Below are 27,616 nucleotides of genomic sequence, written 5' to 3' on the forward strand. Positions count from 1 at the left end.
CTTACGCTATAGCTACTAACATTTAGCACCCGATATAGGATAGGCCAACACAGCAAATATAGATTTCCCCATTACTTAGGCAAATTAAGTCCAATTTGCATAATTTGCACTTCATTGTATACAACCCTCTCTAAACTACCTGCCAAGTAAATAACATGAGAATCTGTCGCTCCTTTCTTCAGTTATTCACCTTTGAAGATTTTGACAAATACGCCATTACAGTTCCAGTGACACATACCAGAGGGCCCAAAATCGACCTTGACCTTTCTCCTCCCGACAACTACCCACATACCAAATATCATTACAATTCATCTACACGTTCTATAGTTATGCTGATTTTACGCATCCGGTGACACATACATACAACACAGTGACACAAACATACACACACGCGCACACACACGTAAACACACTAACTTTGCATGATTTGCACTTCAGTGTGTACATCTCTGTCCAACCTACCTGCGTACCAAATAACATGAAAATCTGTTGTTCCTCTCTTCAGTTATACCCCTTTAGAACATTTTTACAAATAGGCCATTGCAGTTCCAGGGACACAAACCAGGGGGCCCAAAATCGACCTTGACCATTCTCCTCCCAGCGCATACCCACATACCAAATATCATAACAATCCATCTACACGTTCTACAGTTATGCTTACTTAAAGCATCCAGCGACACACATGCAAACGATTTACCTCCTTACTTATGCAAATTCGGTCTCATTTGCATAGTTTGCACTTAAGTGTGTACATCTTGGTCTAACCTACCTGTGTACTAAATAACATGACGATCTGTCGATCCAGTCTTCAGTTCTTCTACATTGAAGATTTTTACAAATACGCCATTGCAGTTCCAGTCACACATGCCAGGGGGCCCAAAATCGACCTTGACCTTCCCCCTCTTAACACCCACCTACATACCAAAAATCATTACAATCCATGTACAGGTTCTACAGTTATGGTGACTTTAAGCATCCGGTGACACATACATACACACAAACACCAAACGCAAGCAAAACAGTATATCCATGAAAAAGCCTTTTTTCATGGAGATAATTAAAGCTTGGGTGTCATGAGTTTTAAAGGGCATAAGACACCTATTTTTCGCAAGCCGTGGTGTAAGGTTCCGAATCGGCTGCGGTGTTCATTGTGACGTCATTTATACTGGGCATTAGTCACTGATTAATGTAAGCACCTGGTGAGAAGATCAGATAAGAATAAAGAGCTGGGTCCATGGAGGTATGGTTTCTGATGGTTCAATGTTAAATAACATCAGAAGGGTGTGTATTTGTTTTAAACGTTTATATTCATTGCATGATGCTACTCCTATTTCAGATGGTAAGAAAATGTTGTATTTTGGTGTCTTATGCCCTTTGACATTAACATTGAAAGAAATCTTCAATCTGGTGAGTAGAAAACCTTTTATTCTAGTCATGAACTACAGGAATACATATCTGCCGAGGGATTACACATTTCTTAGCTTCTGTTAGAACAAGCAATTGAATACTCCCAGTCTCTGATCGCATCTCTAGTTAATGTCCACTTCGTCCCCAAAGTGATCGCTGAGATGATACTGGAACATCAGGGAAAATTCACAGCTGAAAAATGCAATATTCTCAACCTGCGTACCATCTAGTTTTACTAGCCTTTCTACTTTTCATACGACTCTCAGGGCTCAAAAAACAACATTTCTTGATATCAAGATATACAACTTTTTGATCACCTAATGCCTAACCTTAGTAAGTGTTTGCTACAAACTTGGTGCCAAAGACAAGTTAATTTAAATTGGCCTAAACTACTTTCAGGAAAGTGTACAATGGTCACAGCAGCTTACAGTCATTGAAAATCTGACAGGCATTTTGACAGTTTATACAATGTGCATTTCCGTTACATATTGAAATAAATGAGCACCAGAATATGGCAGTGTATTCATTAAATTTTGTAATGATTTCAGATGGCTGCATACATACATGTACTTGAATCATCTTGGTAACTTATCTTAACATGGAGTAAAACAGACTGAAGGGAAAGGCCCTTAAATACTGTTTGATTTCTTCAACTTCATAATCACCCAAACTTGAGAAAAGTATACTGGCAGTGTCAATAATATAAGCTACATTAAAGCAGCCATTCAATGGTCAGTATTGTAATGGCTGTATGATAACCATAAATTTAGTAGACAGGAAAAATTTACTGTCATAATTCAAAATTACAATTTTACAACTGTTACAGTTACTGTGACATACGATGGTCTTGTATTGAAAAATTGAATTCTGTTGAAGGCAGATCTGACGCTTATTGGCTCCCATGGTAAAAGATGGTTACTATAGGTCCAAACATTACACAGATGTACACAATCCAGTCGAGCTTTAAAAGTTTGATTCTCGCATCTGATAATACATATGTATTGCTGGGTGTGCCTGTCGAATAGATTTAATGTAACAACACTTCAAAATTTCATCCTTTTTACAAATTCAAGCATCTTAAAGGAAAATGAAATGCAAATGTTTCGCATATCATAACTACGGTAACAGACCAAAATGTACAGAATATGTTAAGTAAAGTTCAGTTTATTGACCATATTGCAGTGTGCAAGTGTTGATTACATAGGCTGTCAAGTGACTTACATGTTAATACTAGAACTGTCTTTAACAGTACACAGTGAATTTGTAACAGACTTTCCACGTCAAGTAATTGCAAATCTTCATATTCTTTTTTTCTCAAATCTCTTGCTCAGCACAATCGAATATGATATATGCAATATTTATGAAATTAGTTACATACAGTCCATCCTTTGCTGTAATCCATAAATTGAAAGCCATTTTAAGGTTTTGGATTGGCATCAGACATAATTATGGTCTCTGACACTTTCATATTATTGTATGCATTAGTTAACAAAGAATAACAACAACAAAAAAGAAACAAAGATAACTGCTATAGTGTGAGTGCAACAAGAACCTCTCATTGTATTTTCTAGATTGAAACCAAACCTGCTTTCAACAATCTCACCACAAAGAAATCTTCACCGTTTCCCCTAAAGTTGACTTTATTTCATAGATCTCTGTGCTCGCATCAATGTTGGTAAATTCATACTCATGACTGTGGATCACAATCTTTATTCTTCTTACATCCAGACTGTCTAGCTCCGACTTCTGGAGTTTTATCTTTTGACCAATAATTGTCTGCTTCACAGTATTCTTCTAATGTACATGTACGTTAACAATGAGTAAAGTTGAAAGGGCTTGAAGCAAACATTAAAAGGAAAACTGGTTGTTCCCGTTCAGACATAAAAACATGTCAAAACATTGAGAAGTGCTTGTCAAATATTGGAATACATGTAGTTGGCTAATATTTACTGACATTTGGGCTGACTGTATACCGTGTGCTGCAAGCAAGCAAATATTGCTCAACGAAACACTGAAAATTGGAGCAGAATGGTATGTCTTCTCTTTCCCCTTTAAGATTTCATTGTCATCATTTCTGGAATTTCCTTTAAGAAGCACTCTCACTGCATTTTCTCCCTCTTCCAAGCTGCTATCCTTTGTTTCAGTTCATCGGCTGTTGGGATGGAAAAAACAAAAATCAACGACGTCAATGGAGGTTAGACATGCAAGTACTTAGACAAGCACCTACTAGTGGATGAATTTTGAAAGTCAGATGTTGAAATTTGATTTAAATGAAATTGAACTTAAGGTACATTGTAGCATCCACAGCCAGTGTACAATGTATGTTAAAGGGGAGGTCAACTCCATAGGAGAGTGTTCTGGTTCAGCCAATAAAATTTTTGGAATCCAAAAACATAATTGTATTCATTTAGGCAACTTGACCATAAACTTTTACTAGGCATCAGTTGCATTTTACAGCATCAATGTTATGATAACCCCCCCGACTACCCTCCAGATCAATTACAGCCAGGTGTGACATATTATATTGCGAACCACCATTGAAGAAACTTCAACTGGGCCGCTGTTGGGTTGATTTTGTATTCATAAAGATGTGGTCTTTTAAAGAATAACAATCGCTTCTGGATTTGACTTCCTCTTTAATCTTCTCCCTGCTGCCTAACTCTGTAACCAATAGGGAACTGGGTGCCAAATGGCTACTTGAGTGTGCTAAAGGTTAAAGGAAACCCAAGCAATATTACGGCCCAAAAATCAGATTTTGAAAATCAAACATGATTAGGCCAACTTAATTTGTTGCTTCTCAGAATAGCCTATCCTCAGTTTTTCCCATTTTGAAAAAAAGAAAGAAATTCGGTCACTATTCCCATTCACAAATTTTAACTCCCAATTTTACTATTTGCTCAGTTGTAAAACTCAATAGCCACCAAAATAGATTATCAAGGCCTGCACATACCTAAAAAGTGTGGTCATATTGATCATAAGTTATAATTTTTCATTTATTAAAACTATTTCTCAAGATCAATCCATATATTACATGGCAAAAGGTAATTTTGTTACTGAAACTGAAATTAGATCAAAGAAAGGGGTGCATTGCATAAAATGAGCCAGACAAAGCTGAATCTTTTTACAATCCTCGTATTCTTTATGTTATGTAAACCCTTATCTATACTCCAGACTATTTGCAAAAAATTTCTTTTTTTTCGGCATGTCGCTCTGCAAAAATCTGAGAAGCAACAAATTAAATTGGTGAGGCCTTAGTTCTTCGCTTGCGAAACTAAGGGAATCATCGTACGGCACGTTTTTGCGAGGTTTTAAATGCTCAAATTATTACGCAAATGTGCTAAATACTAGAATAGTGTAAGTAAATGTCACTACCATAAAGATTTCAGCTTTTTTTAAATTTCCATATTTTGGGCCCTAATATTGCTTCGGTTGCCTTTAATCTTCACATTGTTGAGTACTGACCAGGAATAAGTTCGTCCTCCCTGAGACTCTGCCTGTTGAAGGGGTCCGTCTGTGAGTTCAGCAGGTGACGGGTGATAATGGCACGGTCCATTACGGTTCCAGAGGGGAGGATAACGGGATCATCCATCAAGGTGTCCATCAGGGGATCTGTGGGGAAAGTGGAGTCATTCTCACTGGTTTAGTCCTTCCTTGAAAGGCAAGCAAGATCTCAGTCAAGGTACGTTGAATCAGACTCATTCTCACATAATCTTTTTAAATCTAAAGGCTGAGGAGGTTTGAGTTACCAGCTGAATCCCTCAAAATGTCAGGAGCTACACATATCCCAATAGTAATGTGCCAAGGAGATGAATATATTGTTCAGATGGAAATACATATCAAAACCTCATCATGATGATATTTCGTCAGAGGGTTGGATGTTTCTTACATGATACAAAGTAAGACAAACAACAGATACAACTACTTGGTCTACTAATAGTATAAGCTTTGTATTCTTTTCTAGTCTCTTACTTAGTCCAAACCTCCTGATATCAAGTGGATATTGTTTACTACAAGTTAGCCATGTTGATTTGATTAGTATATGGATAACATCTTCCAGGGTCCCCAAAACTGATGTGAGTGTGCAAATAAAAAAAAGTTTGGCAAAAAAGTACAGTTGCCTTCATTATGAAATCTAAGGATGAACAAAACTAAACACACAGAGCATGGTACCGAAATATAGTATCTTCATTTCTGTTCTTTCAAATCTTCTTCTTGACTTTGGAATTGACTTTGACATTCAACGACATTAGTATCGGTTGTCCAAAAGTTTATTTTTTTGCAATCTACAGCATGTATTTTTTTCATTTTGCAGCCGCTTTGTACGATTTACAGCGTGAGTAAAACGTTTTTTTTTTGGAAACGGATGAAAAATTGATGCGCGTCCGGATGTCATCCATATATTCAACATGGCCTTACATGTATATGAGAGACCCTCTACCTTTGAACTCGTCTGGCGCGTCGCTGAAGTCGGCTTCACACTTGAGTTTCAGGACAAGGATCTTCTCCACCCTCTCGGCCAGGTTAGCGAAGTGCTCGATCTCCGACTGTGTCTTAATCATGGCCCGCATCATCACCCCACAGGCATCCTCAAACACACCTTTTCTATAGGAACGCTACAAGGGACAAAAGTTTGGTACGTTAGGTAAAAGAATAAGAAGACATGAATTTTACAAAAGTTTTCTGCTCAGGCAGCATACTTTCTTCGATACTATGACATCCTTGCGTTTTGGAAGAAAGCTGCAATTAAAAGGGATAACTAAAAACAAATTTATTTTATGTATAAAAGAATGCTTAGCCTAAGGACCAAATTGAATCTTCATAGTAACCTCTGGCTCAAAGTTTTTGCTTGCTAAGGCCACCCCATTTTAATTTCTTGGTTAACGGAATTTTGAAAAAAAATGCTAGTTTGGAAAACCAACAGGAAAACAGAATCTCAGAGGAAAGTTTGTACTTTGGTGCACACAATTTCAAGGAGTGAACAGGGTCAAGTGCAAGTTTTCACCCCAGCCTTCTGTTTTCATGATATTTTTTTGGCTAAAATTTATTTAAAAAACTGTTAAGTGAACCAAGAAATTAAATTGGTGTGGCCTAACCATGGTGGTTAAGATTAAGCCAGCAGATGCTATGGAGGATGATACTCAGGCTAAGCTTTCTCTAGAGAAGGCTATCATCCCCAAATTAGCTAGATAGCTTGAGTTGCTTCTTCACAAACAGGCAAGCAAATCCATATCCCCTTGCCAATCTGAATGTTTGTTATTCGGTCTGACCCTTCCATGTACCTCCTCCCACAAAACCTTAATGAAAAGCGGTCAGCAGGCAGATTTGTGTTTTTCATAAATAAACATTCAGGCTCAAACCAAAATTCATGCCTCTTACTAGCTTATCCGAATCCAATATCATTAAAGAACTCTGGTAGTTCGTCCTTTTACTTACTTTATGCAATACAATAATCTATACAGCCAGTTGGAAACAGACGGAAGAATGCTTACAAAACCCTTACCTCATCATTTGCTATGGCATCTGCGAACTTCTCACAGTCCAAGTGCAGGTAGATGTCGATGAGCTGTCCCAGAAGTCTCTTGGGCTCGAAGCCGAACTTCTCGGGGTTCTGAACCTTCAGGTCCTTACACTTGGGGCCGCACAGCTGCTGCAGGTTAAAGTTCAACATGGCCGCCAGTCTGTCCGCTAGCTCCTGTCATAGTGGGAATACATGGAGGAAATAACGTTAAAGGCACCCAGAGCATTTTATGAGGCTTGAAAACTGGAAATATTCTAGTTGCTGGAATCTTCATGAAATTGACATTTAATGCCACTGTTTACTACATTTACGTGCGGATTTCTTATCAAAAGTGCTCAAAAGCGGCACAAAAAAAGCTACATAGTGATCTTTTAGTTTCATGCCCTTAGTGTAAATAGACCAATACCATAGCCCCGCCCACCTCTGTCAAAACATAGAAATGCAAAATTAAAACATAAAAATGCAAATATTTGACGGACACGCTGTCACTCTCTCATGGAGAGTCAGAATCCGTCAATTTGGGCTTGGATTTTCTATCAGTTCTCACCACACAAAGACATTGTATCTTTGCTCCTTTAATTTTGATAGGTACCTGAGTGTATAGTATTAGTGAAACTGACTATGTGTAGGAATGACTAGAAATCTGAGGTTTTTTTAAAGTTTCAAGCTCAAAAAATGCTCTGGATGCCTTTGAAGGGGAGCAAAACTTAAATGGCAAAGCCTACTATACTATACTACGCTACTATACTATACTACGCTAAATACACCAATTTTGAGCTAGCTTTCCTGAGGATGGGTTTCGAGGAATTTTCAGATGAATTAGAGAGAATAGAGGAGTTAGCGGGCGTTTCCAAGTTACGGTCAATGTTGGGAAGGTCCACAGGGGAAGCAAGCTCAAAATGAACTATTCTTATGAGAACTGACGGGGACATGTAGCTGACTGAAAAATTCAATCAGTCAGTTGAGTAGCCGTCATGCAAATAAGCAGATTCTATGCAAATTAGCGGATTCTACTGTAGTAACAATCATGCAAAAATTGTTGCTCAGATCCGATACTTACAGGTCTAAGGAAGGGTTCTTTAATCTGCACAGTCAGGTAGTGGAACATGTCCACTGTCTCCGTGGCGAGTGTTAGGTATGACCGGCACTGGCGCTCGTCGATGTTCAGCTGACGACGACGGCTCTCCTGCATTTCCTGTTTGGGATAAAGAAATAAATAAATAAAGAAATTATCTGATACGATAGACTGTTGTCAGTGTTGATACATGTAACTTATGGTGAGTGAACTGTACCTTGATTTCTTTTCAATGATGATGTCCATAAAGCTATTTATAGACCTTTCTCAAGCGGTGGACATGATAGAATGAAAACGAGGCCCTTGTGGCAAACAATAGACCGATCCAAACTGTCAATCACAATTAGCAGTTTAGCCAATGATTACGTGATAATAAGAGAATCGACCAATGAGGAATTGGCTGCATGACCGTCAAATATTTGCATTTCTATGTTTTTATTTTGTATTTCTACGTTTTGACATAGATGTAACAGTTACTATTCCTAGCCCATCTGAATTGTTACTCTACGTGAATGGAAAAAAAAATTAAAGCTGGAGACAGCCCTTCTCTCGAAGACAAGAACTTGATCAGCCTGTACATTGCATGTAGCTCAGCCATATGTCTCAATAGAGATGTGACATCTATCTATTGTGTTAAGTTCCAAAAATACCCTCACTTCTTTTGACAGCTTCCTTCTCATCTTGGCACTGTGAGTGGTAGAGTGATTTTCAAATGTCTTCATTTAGACTCTAGAAAATGTCAATGGCTGACAGTCGTCAATTTAGTGTGCTCATCCGGCCTTTGTGACGAGAAGCTTCATTCTTGACTCAGAAGGAAGTACGCGTGGAGAAGTGATTTCGAGGGCTTCATTGAACTTTGTCGGAAATGTCAATCACTGTCTATTGTTAATCTTGTATTCCATACTTCTCACAACGAGGAGTTTCCTTTTCAGAATGTAATTAGGCTTTATTCATAGAACGGTAGAGAAGCCAGGCAAAATCAAATCCTTTTACTGGTTGGCATTGCTATATATATACATGTAGCACAAGGTGGAAAAAATGACCAAAAAAAAAACATCAACGGGTATTTCTGTATCTGTATAGCCAGTATACTGCCAAAAAGTATAACTTTTTTTTTTAGTAACACACCAGCTTTGCAGGCACATAGCGCGATAGTAGCTGGTTATATTACACTGAACGTCTGGTCACTCCTAACCTTTGCATAATCTACAATGTACCTGCAAGCATTGTTTAAAGCAAAGAGTTCCACTAATATTAGTTCTTGGAAAAAACATATTTTTAGCTCTAGTACTGAAACCTGCAAGAGCCCGCTTGCTATTTCTCACTTACGATCAAAGGTATTTCAATAAAACTTGGACAGATTATGAGATGAAGACTTCCTTAACAACTGGAATAAAATTTACCCAATTGAACGCTCTGAATTTGCTCCATTTTCTGTTTTTTTCCCCCCTATAACTGGTTTTAGCTGGCGTCCAATCCCCCTTCTTTTATCAGCCCTATCCCTTACCCTTGGCTGTGACTCCCATGTGGCGACGTCCTTCATGGCTTCTTGTGTCTCGTGGATTCTCTTTAGCGAGTCCAGACTCTCGTCCAATAGGAAGGTTGTGTCGTTCATCAGCATGTTTACAAAACGGACAAAGTCCTTCCCCGTGCTGAGGGAAAAAAGGATTGAATCAACATCGGAGGTTTGAGTCCCAACAATGGAATTGTTTTCTTTCTTTTCAAACATCCATTTAATATATTTTATTATATAGTTAATTAGTCTTGCTCAGGAACGTCTAATAAGACCTTAGGATCATTGCATATGATCAATTATTACGATACACCACAATAGGAAACTTAAATCAGTTTGAACATTTGCTGCTATATTTTCGTCCCCATAAATTAAAGAAAAGGAATAAAATATTTCTTCCCGATGTCCTTCTGAGGTAAGAAATAAATCAAACAACAATAATAGTGGGCATCATTATTGTATAGCTGACATTGAGCTTAGCCACAAGCTTATGAAGCACTTATAATGAAAATTTATAGGAAAAGAACTTCAAGGCTTAACAAATATATCATGAAGAGAAGACATTGCAGTAATGTAAAAATGATCTAATAAGAGCTGGTGTAAAAAATACTGTGGAAAAATGACATACTTTCTTTGGTCATCTTACCACCCCCTCCTTTACTTTGGGTGACATCTTATGAAAACTTGAACTTACTTGCTCTCCTCTATGATAGTTCTCTGGTGAGCTGGGATCTTCCAGAGCGTCTTGAGGATGATACTGATGTGGTATCTGATGCTGAACTTGTCGTAGAACTCACTACTGGCTCCAGTTGTCTCAACATCTGCAGACATTGACAGAAAAAAAGATTGTTTCAAACTTTTGCCAACAACCTGCCTTAAAGCTTGCAAAACTTTAAAATCTTTTTAAGTTCATGAAAGTCAAAGGATCAACAGGGCTGTCTCCAGCTTTAGATTTTTGTCCCTCACACTCATTGCTGGGAGAGTGGCTATATATATGGGGTTTATCTTTTGCATTAAACAACATTGGGGCATTGCATTTGGGAAAAGGTTGAATTTCATCAATTAGAATTTGGTAGCCAATTTGGTTGAAATTTGCTTGTTGGGACGGAAGGAAAAAATTTCACCTCTTCCTACCAAAAAAAATCTGTACTTCATAATATGAACTTGATGAAAATGTATTTTTGTAAGCTTAAAATGACAGATTTAACAAAAAACCAATAGGTCTGCCAAACAATAAGAGGGATGGTAGAAAAACTAAAGCTTGAGGCATCACTGGCTGTTTTTTTGGAATAAAGATGGGTGCCGCCATAGACACCATGTATGGGTGCAGGAGGACTTTAACTTATTTGATTTGAATTATTCGACTGTAAAAAAGTACAGCCAGGGCTACCCAACTAGCCTTTCAAAGCCCTTCCTAACGTACCTGAGTAAAACCTTATCAGGGCGGGCGCCAGGTATGGCGCAGCCAGCGGGTGGGACACGATCATCTCGTGGATCCTCTCGGTACGCGGCTGTACGGCGGGGTTGGCTACGAACATCACCTCGATGAGTTTGGAGGTGAGGTAGGGGTTGCGCATGTACTTGGGCGTGGCCACCATCAGCAGCAGGAAGAGAACGATGTCCTGGGTACAGGGGTCCTCCAGAACCTGGGGGGCATGTCTGGGGGAGGGGAAGAACAAATCAAAATGGATACATGAATGTTTCATCATCCAGTTCAGGGAATCTTCCAAGAACGACAGTCAAACCTGCCTCGGTGACCACCTTTTCAAGGCGACCATCTGGCCATGGCGATTGCTTTTTCTCGGTCCCGAAAATTTTCCCCATAGGCACAAGCATTAAGCTGCCTGCCCAAGGCGACCATCTGTCCAACGCGACCGCAACCGCCATCAGGACTGTTTTCACAGATTTGAAATACCAGAGAAAATCTTTCGCAGACTTTATAGGTAACGCCGTCATTTATTTTTGTAAGAGAACTAATTTGTCATTTTTAACACTAGAAGGTCTGTGAAGAAGGCTGAGAAATTTCATGGCCTCTTTTTGACAATTACAATGAGCAGTGGACTATGGCTTATTACCTTATTCTATAGACGGGTACCTTTTCGAACTCCTGGTCCTCTGTTCTAGATTCAATACACTTAATTGGTACACTGATTTTCATGTGATGTGTGACATAGATTTCACATCTATTTCTACAGTAGTTCATTCACACCACCTAGCAGAGCACTGAAGTACTACAATTCATAAATTGTCATGTTTCTGGGCCACTCCATTCTAAAACAAGGAAGATTACACTTTTTGTCTTAAAGGTTGGTGACCAACTATCGCTCGTTCTAATTTAAATGTACACATTTGTAACTTCCGTTACCATTTGAAGTAAGACGTTTCTGACATTAATATATGCCACATATAAGGTGCCAAAGTGTCATTTTAAAACCCAGAAAAGTTTTAAGTCGTCATAAAAACGACAGTTTGGCACTTTATATGTCTTAATGTCTTTATCTTAATGTCAGGAACGTCTTACTTCAAACGGTAACGGACGTTACAAAATGTGTACATTTAAATGAGAACGAGCATACATTTAAGATCATTTCATACTTACTGTAGCACAAACATGAGGAAGTCAGCCAAATCCTCCACATAGAATTCTGGGAGAGCAGCAAATGCTGTGGGCACGTCGTCTGCCAGGGGGAGGGTGGGTCTGGGGGTTTCAGAAAACATGAGCATATCTCATGAACAAACAAGTTTAAACGTAACTCCTTCATTAAAACACTACTCTATATGATACATTAGAGCTTGATAAAATTGGCTGAACGTCGTTGTGAGACTGAGAAGCCATGAGTCATTCTGGCTCTTAACTACAACACCAATGGTCCAGAGCCAAACCTTTCCAAGTATCCTATTACACCACTGTTAATAGTTCTCTCTAAAACAAGCTTTAGAGGGAGGCTAAACTTAAATGTGAAAAGTCTACTACAGTACTTTGCTAAACATACCCCAAAGTCAAGTCCTCACTTGCTTTACATAAGCCCGCCATAGTTCAGGGCTCTCCCGTCATTTGTAACTTGGGCCGTTCTGACGGCTACTCGCCAGATGATCAAATTAATCAATTATTATAAGGTCACAATACATATGTGACGTCAGGTCTCAGCATTTCCAAACCAAAGTGAATACGGCTTTTCGATCTGGCTTTCCTGAAGATGGATTGAGAGGAATTTTCTGACGAATTCGAGGGAATCGAGGAGATAGTGAGCTTTAAATTTGGAAAATTCCTCGAAATCCATCCTCGGGAAAGCCAGATCCAAAATCCTTGTTCATACTGAATGGGAAATGCCGAGACCTCACGTCACATATTGTGACCTTACAATTGATGAATTCAATCATCAGGCGAGTAGCCATCAGAACGGCCCTAGTTACAAATGACGGGAGAGCCCTGAACTATGGCGGGCTTATGTAAAACAAGTGAGGACTTGACTTTGAGGTATATTTAGCAAAGTATAATAGACTTTTTAATTTTAAGTTTAGCCTGAGTCCCTTCAACAGTATCCACTTAACTTTGCAACTACTCCATTGATATGATCAATGAGAAACTTGAGTGCCGATTTTTCTACCTGGGGTTCTTGGGGTCGAGAATCTTGAAGAGCAGCATGACTTCCATCCCGTAGAAGTGTAAGCACCTGCGCAACATGGACTCATCATGCAGCACCGCCTCCGCACACGCCTTGCTTCTCGTCAGTTTCTGCAAATGGAAAACATTCAGGTTTAACCTTTAGCCTAAAGTTTAGGTCTCGGACCGGAGTTTTTTTAAGATTTCATATGTAGGCCAACACCCTCGGCTGTTGTCCCTTTATTTTGGGTAGAAACCATAGCAAAATGTAAATTTTTGACCTGAAAATTATCATCTTTTTACACTTTTTTGATCGAACCTGCTTGAAAAAAACGAGTTTTCCTGGGGTCACGGCACATATGCTGAGAAAGCTTAGTAAACGTTGTCTCTGAAAAATAAGAAAAAAAAAGTCATGTGATAACTTTTTCGCAATCTCTGATGACGTAAATTTGGTGAAAGTGCACTAAAAATGCTGCTATTTGGGTCATCAGGTGAAAAAAACGCATCACCGTTGCCACGGACCAATACAAAAAAAGGCTTTGACGGCGATCCAACTTCACCACGCCCAAGAATACTGCAACTCACAGGCTTTTCAGGAGATACAAAAAATCTATGCACAGCTAAAACGATAACCAAGCATTCGGGGGCAGAAATCAGGGTGACGACCACGCACTTCCGGCAGATTACCACGTCATGAACCCATCCCTGGTCAGATTTGAACTCCAACCCGGAACCTTTAGCACACTGAAGTAGCTGTTTGTCACCCGATTCCCAATTGGTTACAGAGTAATGCAGCAGGGAGAAGGTTAAACTATCAGCTATGCTTGATCTATTGTACAACATGTGTTAAAGTACTAATGATAGTTTGATATTTTGGTACCAAGCAGTATGGGTTGCGTCTAATGGCTGAGTGCCTAGGCTAGCAGACACGGGATCGAGTGGTCATGAGTTTGATTCCTGGCATTTCTGGCTAGACATTGTGCCCTTGGGAAAGATCAACCCACTGGTGTAAAATGGGTACCTGACATCAGTTGGGGAGGTTAAAGAGGGTGGAAAGAGAAGGTTGGGCTCCACACTGTCCCTATAGCCTCGAAAAAGCTTCCAGACTAGTGCTGCGTACTGGTACTGTGTACCGGTACTGTACCGTAAAAATTGATTAGGTACAGGTCCAAAACACTGGATCATGAAGTACCTACTGAATCAGATATAAATTTACACCAAGAATGTGCTTATTTTGTGACTGATCTCCTGACCTCATGCACACCAAACGTGACCAAAGCAACACCTTGGAACAGCATAACTAATATGCAACAGATCATTCAGGCAGGCCGGGAGTTTTGATAGCAAGGCCAAGGGAGTTTGGTGGGAGGAAGCCTAGTTATGTACTTTGAATAAAGATACTGACAAAGTGTAAACAGTTTAATTATGTTTCTGTCATGATTGAAGAAGTTCAGAGGAACACCTGTTAATTTTTCAAATTGTTAAGGTACAGGTTCGGACCTGTAACTAAACCTCTGTACCTGTACCTGTACCTGATGTTACGTTAAGGTACGCAGCACTATTCCGTACTACCTTTTACCTTTTTGCAGTTGTTTCAGAGTGAATTTTACCAACACAGAGGAACTTTAAAGCTGAACTTTTACCTTTTGCTGTGCTTTCCATCTCTTTAACGTCTCTCTGTGTCTGTTAGCTGTGGGCAGGTTCCTCCACAGAGGCTCCTGGGCCTGCAGTTCCTCCAACGCCCGCTGGAGGTCTCTGATGGCACGTGCCCGGCGCATGTAGTTCCTACAGGCAGGCAGCAGGGCTAGGTGGTGGCAGTGGAGGGTCAGGAAGAAACACTCTGTGGGGAACTTGGGGTCCACCCAGTTTGATGGCTCTTTATCTGTAGGAGGGAAGAACAAAGGAGTAAAATCATCTAGTACCGCAAATGCAGAAATGTTTGCATGGATTTAATTTCGCGGTAGGGAGAAAATGAAGCGTTCACGTTTGTTTTAAATTCGTATTTTAAACAATAGTACCTGCTACAGTCACACAATGGAACGGATTTTCGCAGTGGTTCTAAGTTTGCAGTGAAGAGTTCACCCCGAAAACTGTGAACATAAAACCACCGCAATCATTTCTGTCATACCTGAACTATGATAATGTTTGATATGGGTGTTCTGGAACAGTTCATATTCTATATGGTAAATTCACAAAGGCTTCCATCAAATAAATCGGACACGCCTTGTGTGAGTCGCTTTTTTTAGGGTACCAAATTTTGTCAACTTCTCATGAAATGTGTATTTTTTCGGGAGGGTATGACTGAAAAAAATACATCATGGTATATTCCATATCACCCTTGGTGCTGGGTGATATGAAATACACTGTGTCGTAGACCGGAAGGCAACTTTTAGTTTAAAAAAAAATAAAAAAATTTAACGGTTCTCATTGGCAAATGTGCTACATGTTGGCACATTGGCAACCAAATCAGTATTGTGTTTTTTGGCACACAGTTTTACAGATAAGCCGAATAGGCTCGGTGGGCGTCACTCCACCGTCCGGGAAGGTAGTGTAAACAACGACACAACGTCGGGGCATGGTGAGTTACATTGAACTCGGGACCTATTGATTCCGAGTTCAACGCTCTAACCCTTACGCCACGCCGAGGTCACTGTTAAACTTTAAGTTTAAGAAGGAAGAATATTTGTTTTCCCTATTCTTTCGTAAGTTTGTAATTATGAAAGCTGTTACCGTAGCATTCACAGATTGTATACTTTGTGCATTGCAATGTAACATCACAAAAGAAAGGGGTACTAAGTACTTACTTAGTTCTTCCTTCCATGTCTTCCACTCCTCGGACGAACATCTCAGCCTTGTTTCTTCAGACAGGTCGATACGTGACTTGGGATGGTGGGGGTACAGGGCGTCCACCTGACGAGAGTTTAATTAAAGGCAACAGATCTTGAAACATAACATTTTTGCCACCAAAGTACTGTAGGAAAGGCTACTGTTATGCATTCTTAATAGTATAAGGGATCTATGTGTCCTACAGGAATTGTCTACTCTTATATGGGTCAGTTTGTATAGGCTATATGATAATAACGTTAATGACCCGCCTCTTCCTCGGTGTATGATGGTGTCATAACGCCTGGCCATGTGCTATAACCACAGAATAAAACCACTTTTTATTCGGTGGTTATAGCACATGGCAAGGCGTTATGACACCATATACACCTTGGGGCTGGTCATTAACCCTTAATTACACAACATGTGTTCCCTACACACACACTTCTGCTGTTTTTTCCTCATACTAGACTGGGACAGCATAAAAACTGATCGACATGCAACATGTCACAACTGGATTCAACCCTAGGATCAAACTCGGGCCCCAGGATCCACGGAACTTGATCCAGACGGCAAAGCAGCGGGGTTGTGTTACCACTTGTGCCACGGAGATATGTTAACATCTTGTTTTCCTACCTTGTCCATTTTGACCTTGATACTGAGTTGCTGGAGGACGGTCATGATGTTCAGCATGAAGCCGTCCTGAGCGACCAACCGCTCGTCGGCCTGCATCTGCGCCCGCTTGTGGTTGCGAGCGATGACGGCCTGCAGGTAGGTCATCATGGCGTCCCGCGTCTCGCTGTTCACCAGCAGACTGTGGATGATCTTAAACATCTCTCCCTGGACGGAAAAATTATAAACACAGTCAGGTAACAGTTAATTCTGCTGTATAACACACTATGGCATTGGGAATGGCCATTAGACGGTTGGTAGTGGGAATGGCCATTTTTCAGTTGTCTGCTATTCAGAACGGAACCGTCCACACCCTATCCTATTCTTGGTATGCATTCTTACGTTGAAATACGGGCTATACAGAGACAGATGATATATTTTCCTATGACCTCACTAAGTATTATTAGCAGTGCTCACCCTGGCAAAGTCCAGTGCTTGTTGTAAGGAACTGTTGATGAGTCGTGTACTGTCCTGGGTCAACATGGGGCCCGCGAAGAACCTCTCCGCAATCTTGGGCTGAAATGAATGAATGAACTTTATTGCTCGACAGTTGTACATGGCACAATGTATGGCAACAATGACAAGGCAGTCAATAACAATGAATACTAAACTAGTCTATTCTAAAAACTATAGCTACAAGAATAAGAATACACATTCAATAATAATTACACTCAGGTAAACTACAGGGAAATTGTCCTCTCCAAGCAGATCTATCGGTGGTAAAGCAGTATCAATAGGGCTGAACAATATCCATTGGTACGTTGATGAAGGTTAGACATCAAAGTAATAAGATACGCCAAAAATAATCACTCAAGCAACTGGATAAGATTATGAAACAGTCAACTGTTTCAAAATCTTATCCGGTTGCTTGAGTGATTATTTTTGGAATATCCATTGGCTTTGGATACTTGTTGAACCTTTTTGATAATTATCTTGCCACCAATAGATCTGCTTGGAGATTAGGAAAAATAGGAAGCAGACTTTTCTACTATCATTTAGTTTGCTTTCATAGTAAAACAGGGCTGCTGAAAATTTAGACTAAACTGTGAATGGTTGGTACTCAACAGTATGCAAACCAATTCTAACCAAGGAAGTAAGGGGACTGGTAATGTCAGAAATTCAGAGATAGAAGTATTGTTCTAAAACAACCTGATTTTTCAGGACAGTTTATGCTCAGATAAAACTGAAAAAGAATCATTTTTCCTACTGAAATTGACTAAAAGTACCCCTGGACTAACTTACATCATCCTCTGCGAAAGCGGAGAGACTGAGGAACTGTCCCAGGAAAGACAGCTTCTGTATCTCCCTCCCCCCTGCCTGGGTCAGGGTCTCGGGGAGCCACGTGGTCTGCTGGGCAATCTGGGGAGGACGGGAACATTTTAGAAAACAATAAAATACATATAAAATACACCACGGTATATGCCGTATCGCCCGAGGTACTGGCCCGACCACGGGTCGAATCAGTGGGACCCATGCCACAGGAGGGCTGGGACCAAGGGTGATGCGGAATACACCGTGTTGTATTTGATTTATGTCATACCCACCAAAAAAAACACATTTGAATGCAAAATGCGCCTGACTTTAAAGTTTAATTTTGTGTCCCTAAGAACAAAAAGATACGGAAAATTATCACACGATGCGAAACACCTGTATTGAACATTTTTGTGGCCCAGGTATGACATCAAATGATAACACACAATCTTGATGACTGATCAGGTTAAGACAAAGTAAGAGTCTTAATGTAGGGAGGTCTTTGCTAAGGCTGTAAGGTGGTCTTGTGGTTAGGGTTCTTGACTAATTAGAATCTAAAAGTTCTGAGTTTGAATGCTAGCATAGCTGAATGCCAGGCTACAATGATGTGCTCTTGCAAAAGGTTCGGCAGCTTGTGTTTACTGAACAAAACTAGTGTGTTAAGCCTAAAGGCGGTTAACCAGTTATGAAAAACATTTTAACAAACAAAAAAATAGAAAACCCTTTTTCAATCTACATGATATCATGGCATAAGTTGCTAGAGCTAAGTATGCTTGTGAAACAAAATTAATAATGCAACCAGAACAGCATCGTTAACGTTGTTTTAAAGGCTACTTCATTTTTACCATGAGACATTGATGCTAACCTGTTGGTAGGACTAAATTTCTACCTGACTATTACAGAATGTGTCGTACTTACCAGGTTACAAACTGGTCGGTGGGAGGACGTTCCTTTCCGTAGTTCACACAGTTCTGTCAGGGCCTACAGTTGGGGAGGACAACAGAGACTTCAACAATACAGATTCCACTTGGGCCCTTACGAGGGCTACATGCCTTTTTTTTTGCTTGGTTTTCATGCACAAAGAACAAAGCAATCGTTCATATTGTTTCGGACCAAATCATGCTTCTAGCAGCCCTTCCACTGGTTAGGACCGTAAGAAGCTTGCTGGCCAACACCTCTACTGTAAGTCAGGAGAATTGGGAACATCCTAATCATGTTGATTTATGCATACATGTACATGTATGTGCTAACATGGATCAATAATTGACAGACGGAGAACTGTCTATTACCATGGTGTTGAAGGATGTGATCACTGGTTTCCATAGTGACAAAGAATCCTGAGCTCCTATTGGACTGATTTTCATAGTGATAAAGAATACTGAGCTGCTATTGGTAGTTCTGGGAAATTGGGAATGGTTCTCTCATATTAGAAGTGAATGGCCACAAGCACACGGGGAGCCCATGACAGCTAGAGATTGTGACAGCTGAGGCTAGTTGTAGGCAATCTTCAAATAAATACAATATTCTGTTCTTACTTAAGATATATACCAGCCAAATGTAACATAAGCACAAAATAATACTGCCACATCAAATCTTACCATGAGTGGGTACTTGTAGTTGTCATTCTCCATTGAGAACTCAGACATGGTTTGTTGTAGGTCTTGCAGCACTACACCAATAACCTAGGGGGAGTAACAAGACTGTGTCACTGTTGTTCAGTAATGTTAGAATGGGATGTTGGTTTAAACAGAGTGGTCTCCATTTTCAAAAAAATATCTCATTAATATCTAATAGCAAGGTTTCTTAATCTGCCACTTTTCAGAGCTCTTTAGCCCAACACTTTCCAGGTATACACACTTTAGATATTATGAACAGGAGCTATTATAATGGAGAATGTTGCATTAGATACACTTTTCATGGTGGTCGATGACATAACCTTTCAGAATTATGTGTTCCAGTAGGAGTTTTTTGTTCAAACACGTTAATCTGATTTCCAAATCCCAAATGTCTCTTCAAATTCCAGGTTAGGCAAAGGAAAACAAAAAGTTGTGTTCTCAGGTACCCTTCACAAAAACATGCTGACCCTTGCCTTTTTTAGTAAACCGCTGGAAAAGGACATAAGATTTTCTATCTGACATCTGATTGATGAAAATTCAGAACAGAATTTTCAGTAGTCTTGCAAAGTTTCTAGTAAACAGACTTGCAGTATTTCCCACTGTTAACAGATTATCTAAGGCTCTGAACAGCTGATGTAAAAAGGGTGTTGTAAACATTGTTTGTTCAGTTTATCAATACATTTGTGCTTGCACATTTGTATATCTGTATAATCACAACACACTGCTGAAAACACCAGAGTGCCCGATGCAGTTTTACATTGTTAAACCACATTTGTTGGATCACATTATCTGAAATTTGTTTTCCCAGCCTTTAACAATAACAGTGTTATAAAAGTAGACTATGGCTCCATTTAACTTTCTCCCTGCTGCCAAACTTTCTAACCAATAGCGAACCAGGTGCCCAATGGCTAATTCAGTGTGCTAAAGGTTAAAACATCCTCCTCACCCCCTGGAAGTCCTCTGGATCCTGACACGCCATCATGACCAGTTCGTGCAGAAACCCTCGCGGGAGGTTACGGCACAGCAGGTACGGGACCAGGTACGACTGCTTGCCCGGCGCCCGCGGTTCCGTGAACGCCCCTCGTAGCACCAGGATGGCGTGGGTACAGCACTGGGTCCTCAGGTCGTTCAGGAGTGAACAAACGGGCTGCTGGCTACACCGCTGTGAAACAACAACAATGTCAGTGTTAATTTGACAGGAAAAACTGTTGTACTGTGAATAAGCTTAAAAGGTAGGTAAAGGTTAAGTCCCATAGCTTTTTTTGAGGCCGTACGGGCAGTGAGTTATAAAGAAAAGGAAAGTGATCTCGAACCAGTTTAGCTCAAATGAACTCAATGAACAGATGAGCTTATCTTCCACTGGTCGTGACAGAAATACTGACGCTATATACAGTATCTATAGGTTCATTGTACCAGGGTAATTCCCCTAGCTTTTTTTCGACAAGCACAATGGACAGTGGACCACAGCTTTACCTCCCGTCCTAAGGGCTGCAACCTTTTCCGATAGCGTACATGTCGGGTGAGAAAACCCGGGCCTTCTAGTCCAGAGGAAAGATCGTTAACCACTGGACTACGCTCGCTAAGTTATATATGTCCACTCAGTCTGTGTCTGGTGCATGGTATTGGAAGGTGGAACCCTTCACTCTCCTTCCACTGTCTTTTTACCTACCCAACCACATCTGGGTGGAGTGATGAAAGCCATGTAAAGTGCCTTTCACATTAGGACACAACGTCTAGTCAGGAATGCCAAGATTCGAACCTGTGACCTCTTGATCTCAAGTATTCAGCCATTCGATGCCACACTAGTCAATAAGCTTACTAAAGCAGAATGTGTTAACACTACTAACCGCTGGACAACCACTGTCAATTTTGATAAATTTGCTGCCTTTTTCACCAATGTTTCATATGCCCTGAGACGGGCAACTGTATTATTGATGCAAAAATTTGTTTCCCCCTCCACTGTAACAGTGATAAATTCTAACAAACAAACAAACAAACAAACAAACAAACAAACAAACGAACCTTTGGAGCATTCCTCTCCTCCATGCCCACCCTGTCGAAACACTCGAGTAGATAGTTGAGGATCTCTGTCTCCCTACAGGCAGGGATGTGGAACCTGTCACTGGTGGAGGGGGAGGTACTAGTCGAGGCAGTAGCACCTTCTGTACCCGGGCTGGGCAAACTGGAACAGTAACAACAACATCACATGTCATCGGTTAGTTCAACTGTTATCTAGTTTAAGTTGCAGTAGGACTGGAACTACCGTATCCGAGGCAGTATATAGCACCTTTCTGTACCGGGACTGGGCAAACTGTGCTTTGTACGATTTTCTTAAAATCTGTACAAATGCTTAGGTACCCCTATTTGAAATTTTTACAGGAACCAAACTTTTATTTGTATATGAATGTCCATGTTTGTATTGTAAACACATAAACAAACCAAATACACATGACAAAACTACACAGTATCTAATAAAACCTTGGCTTACCCGTGGAAGGGACTGGTTCCAAACTTCTTACTGGTGATACTAGAGAGGGACTGGGAGGGCGTGGCCGTCAGACTGGCAAAGGGATTGTGGGATTGCGCCTGAGGCATCGTCAGTACTTCCACTAAGATCTGACTGACCAGGTCCTGTAAATTGTTGTATACTGCAGAAGAAGAAAAAAAAGTTAGCAAAGAAACATCATCACAGTTTCCATCACCAGTGTAGCATTACAATTTGTAGGTATAGCAAGGTGATCTTGTGGTTAGGGTTGTTGACTTAGAATCTAATTAAAGGATGGGGTGTAAACAGCGTTCCCGCCAGCCCAGGTTCATGAGTGCATCCAACGGTACCGGACGCGAGTTTGATGTTTTTGAGGCGTGCAGCGCTCCGCCCCTGGCCCTGGACTGCTAACAATGCATAACAGAGAACCCTGTGAGTACATCGTAGGCTTCTTTCTTACTAAAAGAGCGGATGTTCTAAGATTCTAGTTCCACTGGTGACAGAAATAAGCCTACCTTCAAGATTTTGTTTGGACGCACTCAGCCAAGCTGAGTGCGTCTTTTCCAAAAAAAGTGCGTCCAAAGACGCAGTGAGGTAATTACCGTATGCCTGGCGGGAACACTGAGTGCAAAGCTGGAGGTCTTGTCTTCGAGAGCAGTCGCACTTTTAGGGGTGGCCAGACTTTTCCAATGGGCTCTTTTAAAAATTACCGGGTGGCTTTGCATGTCAATCAATTTTCATGCTGTCCCAGTGTCTGGTATGAGGGAAAAAAGAAGGCATATCACCTGGTGCGTATATGTGGGGAACACAATGTACATTGTGTATGTAATTACCAGGGAAACAGGGTGTTTTCTGGGTGTCCCCTGCAAAAAGAGAATGTCTTATTTCTTTGTAGGGCATCCTGAAGACGCCCTGACGCCCTCCTAGCTAATACTAGCAAGGTTCTCACCTTGTTTTGGGTCCTGTTTGAACTCAGCCGCCAGCCCAGGGAGGAAGACAACGTCCTGTTCAGGCTTATTCCATGAAACCCGCAGGATTCGACACACTATTGCTAGCAGCTGGTCTTCATTCAGGTCAGAACTACAGCTGGGCTCCTACAGTATCAGGAAGAAATGCAGTTAGAACATGGAATCTAGGAATTCTTCTTTACAGTATTACACTATAAGGTCTCATTCCTGAATAACTCTGAGTGGGTACCCTAAAAGAATTCGTACCCAAAAAAATCAACGGCTGCATGAACGTGTGTCTATATCGGTGGAAAATTCCTTTTACTTTTAGCCAGCCCAACTGATTTCAAGCAACAGATGAAAGCTTGTTCGTAACTGAAGAAATTAGCAGGTAAAGTTCGGCAGCCGCACGCGAGGTCGGACGTGCACAGTCCTGCAGTGTGGGTGATGCGGTCGTACGCTTACAACTGGAAAGTGCCTTTTTTGGGGTATACAAATGTAGCTAAGTGCACTTTGCAATTGCTTTAAAAAGGACGTGTATGTAGTGCAACTGTTGGCAATTTTTTTGACATGATCTAGGGTAAATATCTCAACATAAAATGAATAGCATAGCCATTGGTGGATTGAAACACGCTTGTGAAACATGTATTATAACATGTAAGCCTATGGGGCAAAAAAACTAATAAACAAGACCATAAAGTATGAAGTAGCAAAAGTGTTCATGCCACAATTTTGCTACTTTCTAAAGCCTTAAAATTTCAACACTCTACGAATCTACAAGAGCATGATGCAATTGGGTAAAGATCATTGTGGCTTCTGTTGCTATCAGTTCTGTAACATACCGTAGATACTGGCATATCTACATGAAACTTTTCAAAGCCTGGTAACCGCAAACTCACCCTCTGCGACACAGCCCCATCCTTTCTATCTACCTCTTCCACCTCCATGTTCTCTATTCCTGAGTCAACGTCTATCTGGGACAGCGTCCTGGTAGAAACAAATTCAAGATAATCATGATATTGGTTTTCATAATCATATACTTAAGTTGGAAATGTCTTATTTTTCTAAATTTTGGTCTATTGTATTAGTAGTCCCTGTGACGAAAGCGGTAATGCAACCCCGCTGCTTCGCCATCTGGATCAAATTCCGTGGATCCTAGGGCCCGTGTTCGATCCTAGGGGTCGACTCCAGCTTCAGATGGTGACGTAAAGCCGGCAGCCCCGTGTATGAGGGAGCTTCAGGCATTAGCCTCTAGCGTCAAACCTCTGCACGTAAAAGAACCCAACACATTTATCAAGAAGAGTAGGGGTGACCCGGTGTGCTTGACCAAAAACGTGAGCCGCAGCGAAGCCGCATTGCACTACCACTAGCTACTTGAAAAAGCATCAAGCTTCAACTCAAATGAGGATGCCTTGAATGTTGAAACTAAAATGAACGAAAGTACTAGTACTACCAACAGTCGAAACAGTATAAAATCCTGCCTTACCCTTTTTCACTATCAGTATCCATACTCTGACTCTGAGAGGACTGTGAACCGTAGTCTAACGTAGCGCTAGCACCTGCTCTCTGTCTGGGTCTGGCCCCTGTCGGTGTGACCGGAGTAGTGGGGGAACTGGGCGTACGCGGAGAGCGATCTCCTGGCGTGAGAAACCCTGACTGTAGCGGCGACTGGGCACCCTGGGCAGGAGATGTCAGCTGGCTGCTGGGACTCTGGGAAGGAGAAGTGAGTTGGCTGTTGGCAGCTTGGGTGGGGGAAGTGGGGGTGCTACTGGAAGGGGAGGGGGTGGGGGGTGTTCCCGAGCCTTGGGGAGGGGACGTGGAGAGACCCCCAGCCGCCAAACGTGCCAGTCGTCTCCGGCGCATCTGTAGGGCAGAAAAGAAAACAAAATTATAGCGATTAGCGACATATCCCAAAATCTGCACATGGTATAACTATAATATAGTCTATACTATAAGCCCTTTCATGGATCTAACTGCACATATGCAGGTCAAAGGTGAAGGCCCCGAAGTTGTAAACAGTTCTAATCTCATAACCATGCTTTTTACATGTCTAGATGTACTTGGACCCCATAAGTCTGTTTGGATAACAATGTTCTGGCATGTTTGTTTCAGGTTCATTTACCTTTGACCTGCGCATACCCAGTTAGTTCTGTGAAAGATCTTCTATATTACATAACACAAATTATAAGTATCAAATTCCAAAACACTGCAAGGTATACTGTAAAACAGCTATGTTTGGAATAGTATGCTGTGGTCCAACTTTGCTTAAAAGTTACCATGGTGATTTAAAGAAGCTGGTGAAATGGCTAAATCATTTGCTTTGCATTCAACTGTTGTTGTACGTGCAGTTTTCACTGTCACCATCTGGAAATGCTGTTCGGCAGGTACAATATTCAGGTGACGTATTAGGGTGACCTTGTCACTTAGAGTGATTCATACAGTCGTGGATATGCAAATTAGGTATACAACAGGGCTTCGTACTAGGCCAAGGGCGGTCAGCTATATGAAACATCTCACCCCACACACGAAAATACAGATTTTCAGCTTATTAAAATGCATTGGGTTACTTTATTCTCGGTAACGTAACCAGATTTGATATGAAGATGTTACTAGTATTATGGAATCAGTGAACCCAAGCAATAAAATACTGTGGTTCCGATTCAGCAAAAATTACGTTCTGTATTTTCATTTTTTCGGACTTGCCCCCCCCACCCCCATGGCTGACCGGTGCGTCCATTTATTAAAAATGGCTTTTTCTGGCAAAAAGAACCCCAAAAGTTTCCGATTGTTTCAGAAAGCTTTCAAAGGGCTAATCATACAATACATGAATTCGTGAACAAAGTAGTTCCGCTAAAAAGAGAGGAAATGGAGAACCATCAGCTGTTGCGTTGGTGACTCGACAGGTTATTTTGACAAAGGGCAACGCAACAACGCAGCAAAATAAAACAACTCACCTCGTCCTGAGAAAGCTCACTCATCTTTTACCGTCCTATATGGCTTCTTATACTCTCTCTTCTTCCAAAATATCAAGTAAAGTATCGCTAAATCTACTACAATAGCGAGAAAATCAAGTCGAATTCGAGGACTGCGAATTTTTCAATGAAAAACACAGTTTTCCGCCATCTTGGATATGACGTCACATGAATTGGTCACATGACTTTATTTTTGCCCACACCTCAGAGGCAGAGCCGGTAGTCGGTTAGAGAGGGCAAAATGCCATTGAAGCGTCACTTGTCACCGTCTCATTGGTCATTCAGTGTAGCGGGAGGGAAGGCATGGGCGCGTGGTGTCTTCCATGATTTGGCGAAGCACACCGGGTCATCATTGCTCTTTTTATCAAGTGCGTTGGGTAATTGTAATGAAGCGCAAGCTAAGATTGTTCGGTCATGTGGTAAGATCGGCAGGTCTTGCAAAAACCATAGTACAAGGGACAGTCCCAGGCAGCCGAAAGAGAGGAAGACAAAGAAAATGTTGGGAGGACAACATTAAAGAGTGGACAGGATTAAGCTTGGCGGCAGCAGTGAGAGTGGCAGAGGATAGAGTGAGGTGTAGAAGGATGGTGGAGGACGTATTCATGGTGCCCAACGACCCAAGAAGAGGTCAAGGGATTATAGGTGAGGTGAGGTGAGGTTTAATTCCTGAGGCTCCCCCCATACGGTATTCGAGAGCATGAAGTAGCATGGATTTTTGGCCTATGGGGATTTCTGTAGGACCACAAGCTGAACCACATCGACGCGGATAGAACGAGAGAAGCACGACAAGCAACTGTTTACGTCGTGGGTACAATCTACAAAATAGCTTCTTTTTTTTTTACTTTTGACGGTCACTTTAAATAGGGTCATACGGGGTCATACGACACTACAACCGACTCACTCGTGCAGCTGTAAAAGTGACACGCATTTATTCGCCGAACGGGCAAACTTTGTAATCTCCGATACGATACGTTAGAAAAGCAGACTTATTATACTACAATACAATAAAGTTCGTGCTTCGCTGGCATTCACATTAAAGTTTTTACATACAGATTTAGGGCGCACAATTTTTCCCCGTTACGTCACAGTCACCGGAGGTCGCGAAAAAAAAACGATCGATCGTTATTATGACGTAACAATGCATCTCGATTTATGACGCTCTCTGTTGTTTTCATGTTTGCATCTCTGTCGAGCTGCAACAAGACTGGGCCTTTTTGTTTGGTTTTTGCAGGCGGCACAGAATAACGTTTCTAGACTTCTTTTGAAGGGCCATGGAAGACAGCTCAGTTGAGATGTACCCCTTTTAAATGCGAGAGACATTACATGGAAAGTTCACGTCGGTATATTGTGAAGATAGCTGCTAGGGCTCCGGGAGTATTTAGAATGGAGGACGAGATACTATTCAATGGCCTATCATAATCGTCGATTATTACATTTGCGATATGAAAAAGCAGAATGCTTGATGTATTGAGCAGTTATATAAGGCTGATCAACTGACATGGAGCTCAGTGGTGTATGGGCTTATCCCGTCCCCATCTTATCGCTACTCACCATTTCATAGCGCCACCTAGCGGAAAAATAGATTACTACATAACGGCCCCAGTACATGCGTCACAGTATTAATACATGTAGTCTCTACCAGGCCCCATAGGACGCTGGAGAAGTAGTAGAAATTGGCAAAATAGACAGATAACATGCCAGAAAAGTTAGGAGAACAGCATACATGTAGTCGG

At 41.1% G+C, this 27,616-nt stretch overlaps 1 protein-coding gene across 1 annotated transcript; it reads right to left on the reverse strand.

The window, feature by feature from the left end:
- Window positions 1–1,405: 1,405 nt before the first annotated feature.
- On the reverse strand, window positions 1,406–26,059 carry LOC136444118 (ubiquitin conjugation factor E4 B-like). The gene is made up of 24 exons (XM_066441621.1): window positions 25,866–26,059; window positions 24,398–24,774; window positions 23,811–23,898; window positions 22,914–23,058; window positions 21,968–22,127; window positions 21,502–21,661; window positions 20,426–20,641; window positions 19,462–19,545; window positions 18,782–18,844; window positions 17,855–17,971; window positions 17,030–17,128; window positions 16,577–16,780; window positions 15,922–16,027; window positions 14,761–14,999; window positions 13,122–13,249; window positions 12,113–12,211; window positions 10,937–11,172; window positions 10,208–10,334; window positions 9,508–9,652; window positions 7,986–8,120; window positions 6,908–7,099; window positions 5,846–6,020; window positions 4,870–5,016; window positions 1,406–3,559 (listed from the first exon to the last, which is right to left on the reverse strand). Exons 1-24 carry the CDS (start codon window positions 25,887–25,889, stop codon window positions 3,507–3,509), a joined length of 3,519 nt encoding a protein of 1,172 aa, XP_066297718.1. The 5' UTR covers window positions 25,890–26,059; the 3' UTR covers window positions 1,406–3,506.
- Between the last annotated feature and the right edge of the window lie 1,557 nt (window positions 26,060–27,616).

Source organism: Branchiostoma lanceolatum, chromosome 10 (assembly GCF_035083965.1).
Source record: "Branchiostoma lanceolatum isolate klBraLanc5 chromosome 10, klBraLanc5.hap2, whole genome shotgun sequence".
In the NCBI taxonomy this organism is placed as follows: Eukaryota; Metazoa; Chordata; class Leptocardii; order Amphioxiformes; family Branchiostomatidae; genus Branchiostoma; species Branchiostoma lanceolatum.

Bases quoted from the DNA above. Each gene is read 5' to 3' on its own strand.
- LOC136444118 (XM_066441621.1), bottom strand. From the start codon at position 25,889: ATGAGTGAGCTTTCTCAGGACGAG. The intron at 22,128-22,913 runs GTGAGAACCTTG...CTTCTTCTGCAG, and splicing joins CAAACAGGACCCAAAACAAG to TATACAACAATTTACAGGAC. The intron at 16,781-17,029 runs GTGAGCACTGCT...TTTTCCGTCCAG, and splicing joins AAGCACTGGACTTTGCCAGG to GGAGAGATGTTTAAGATCAT.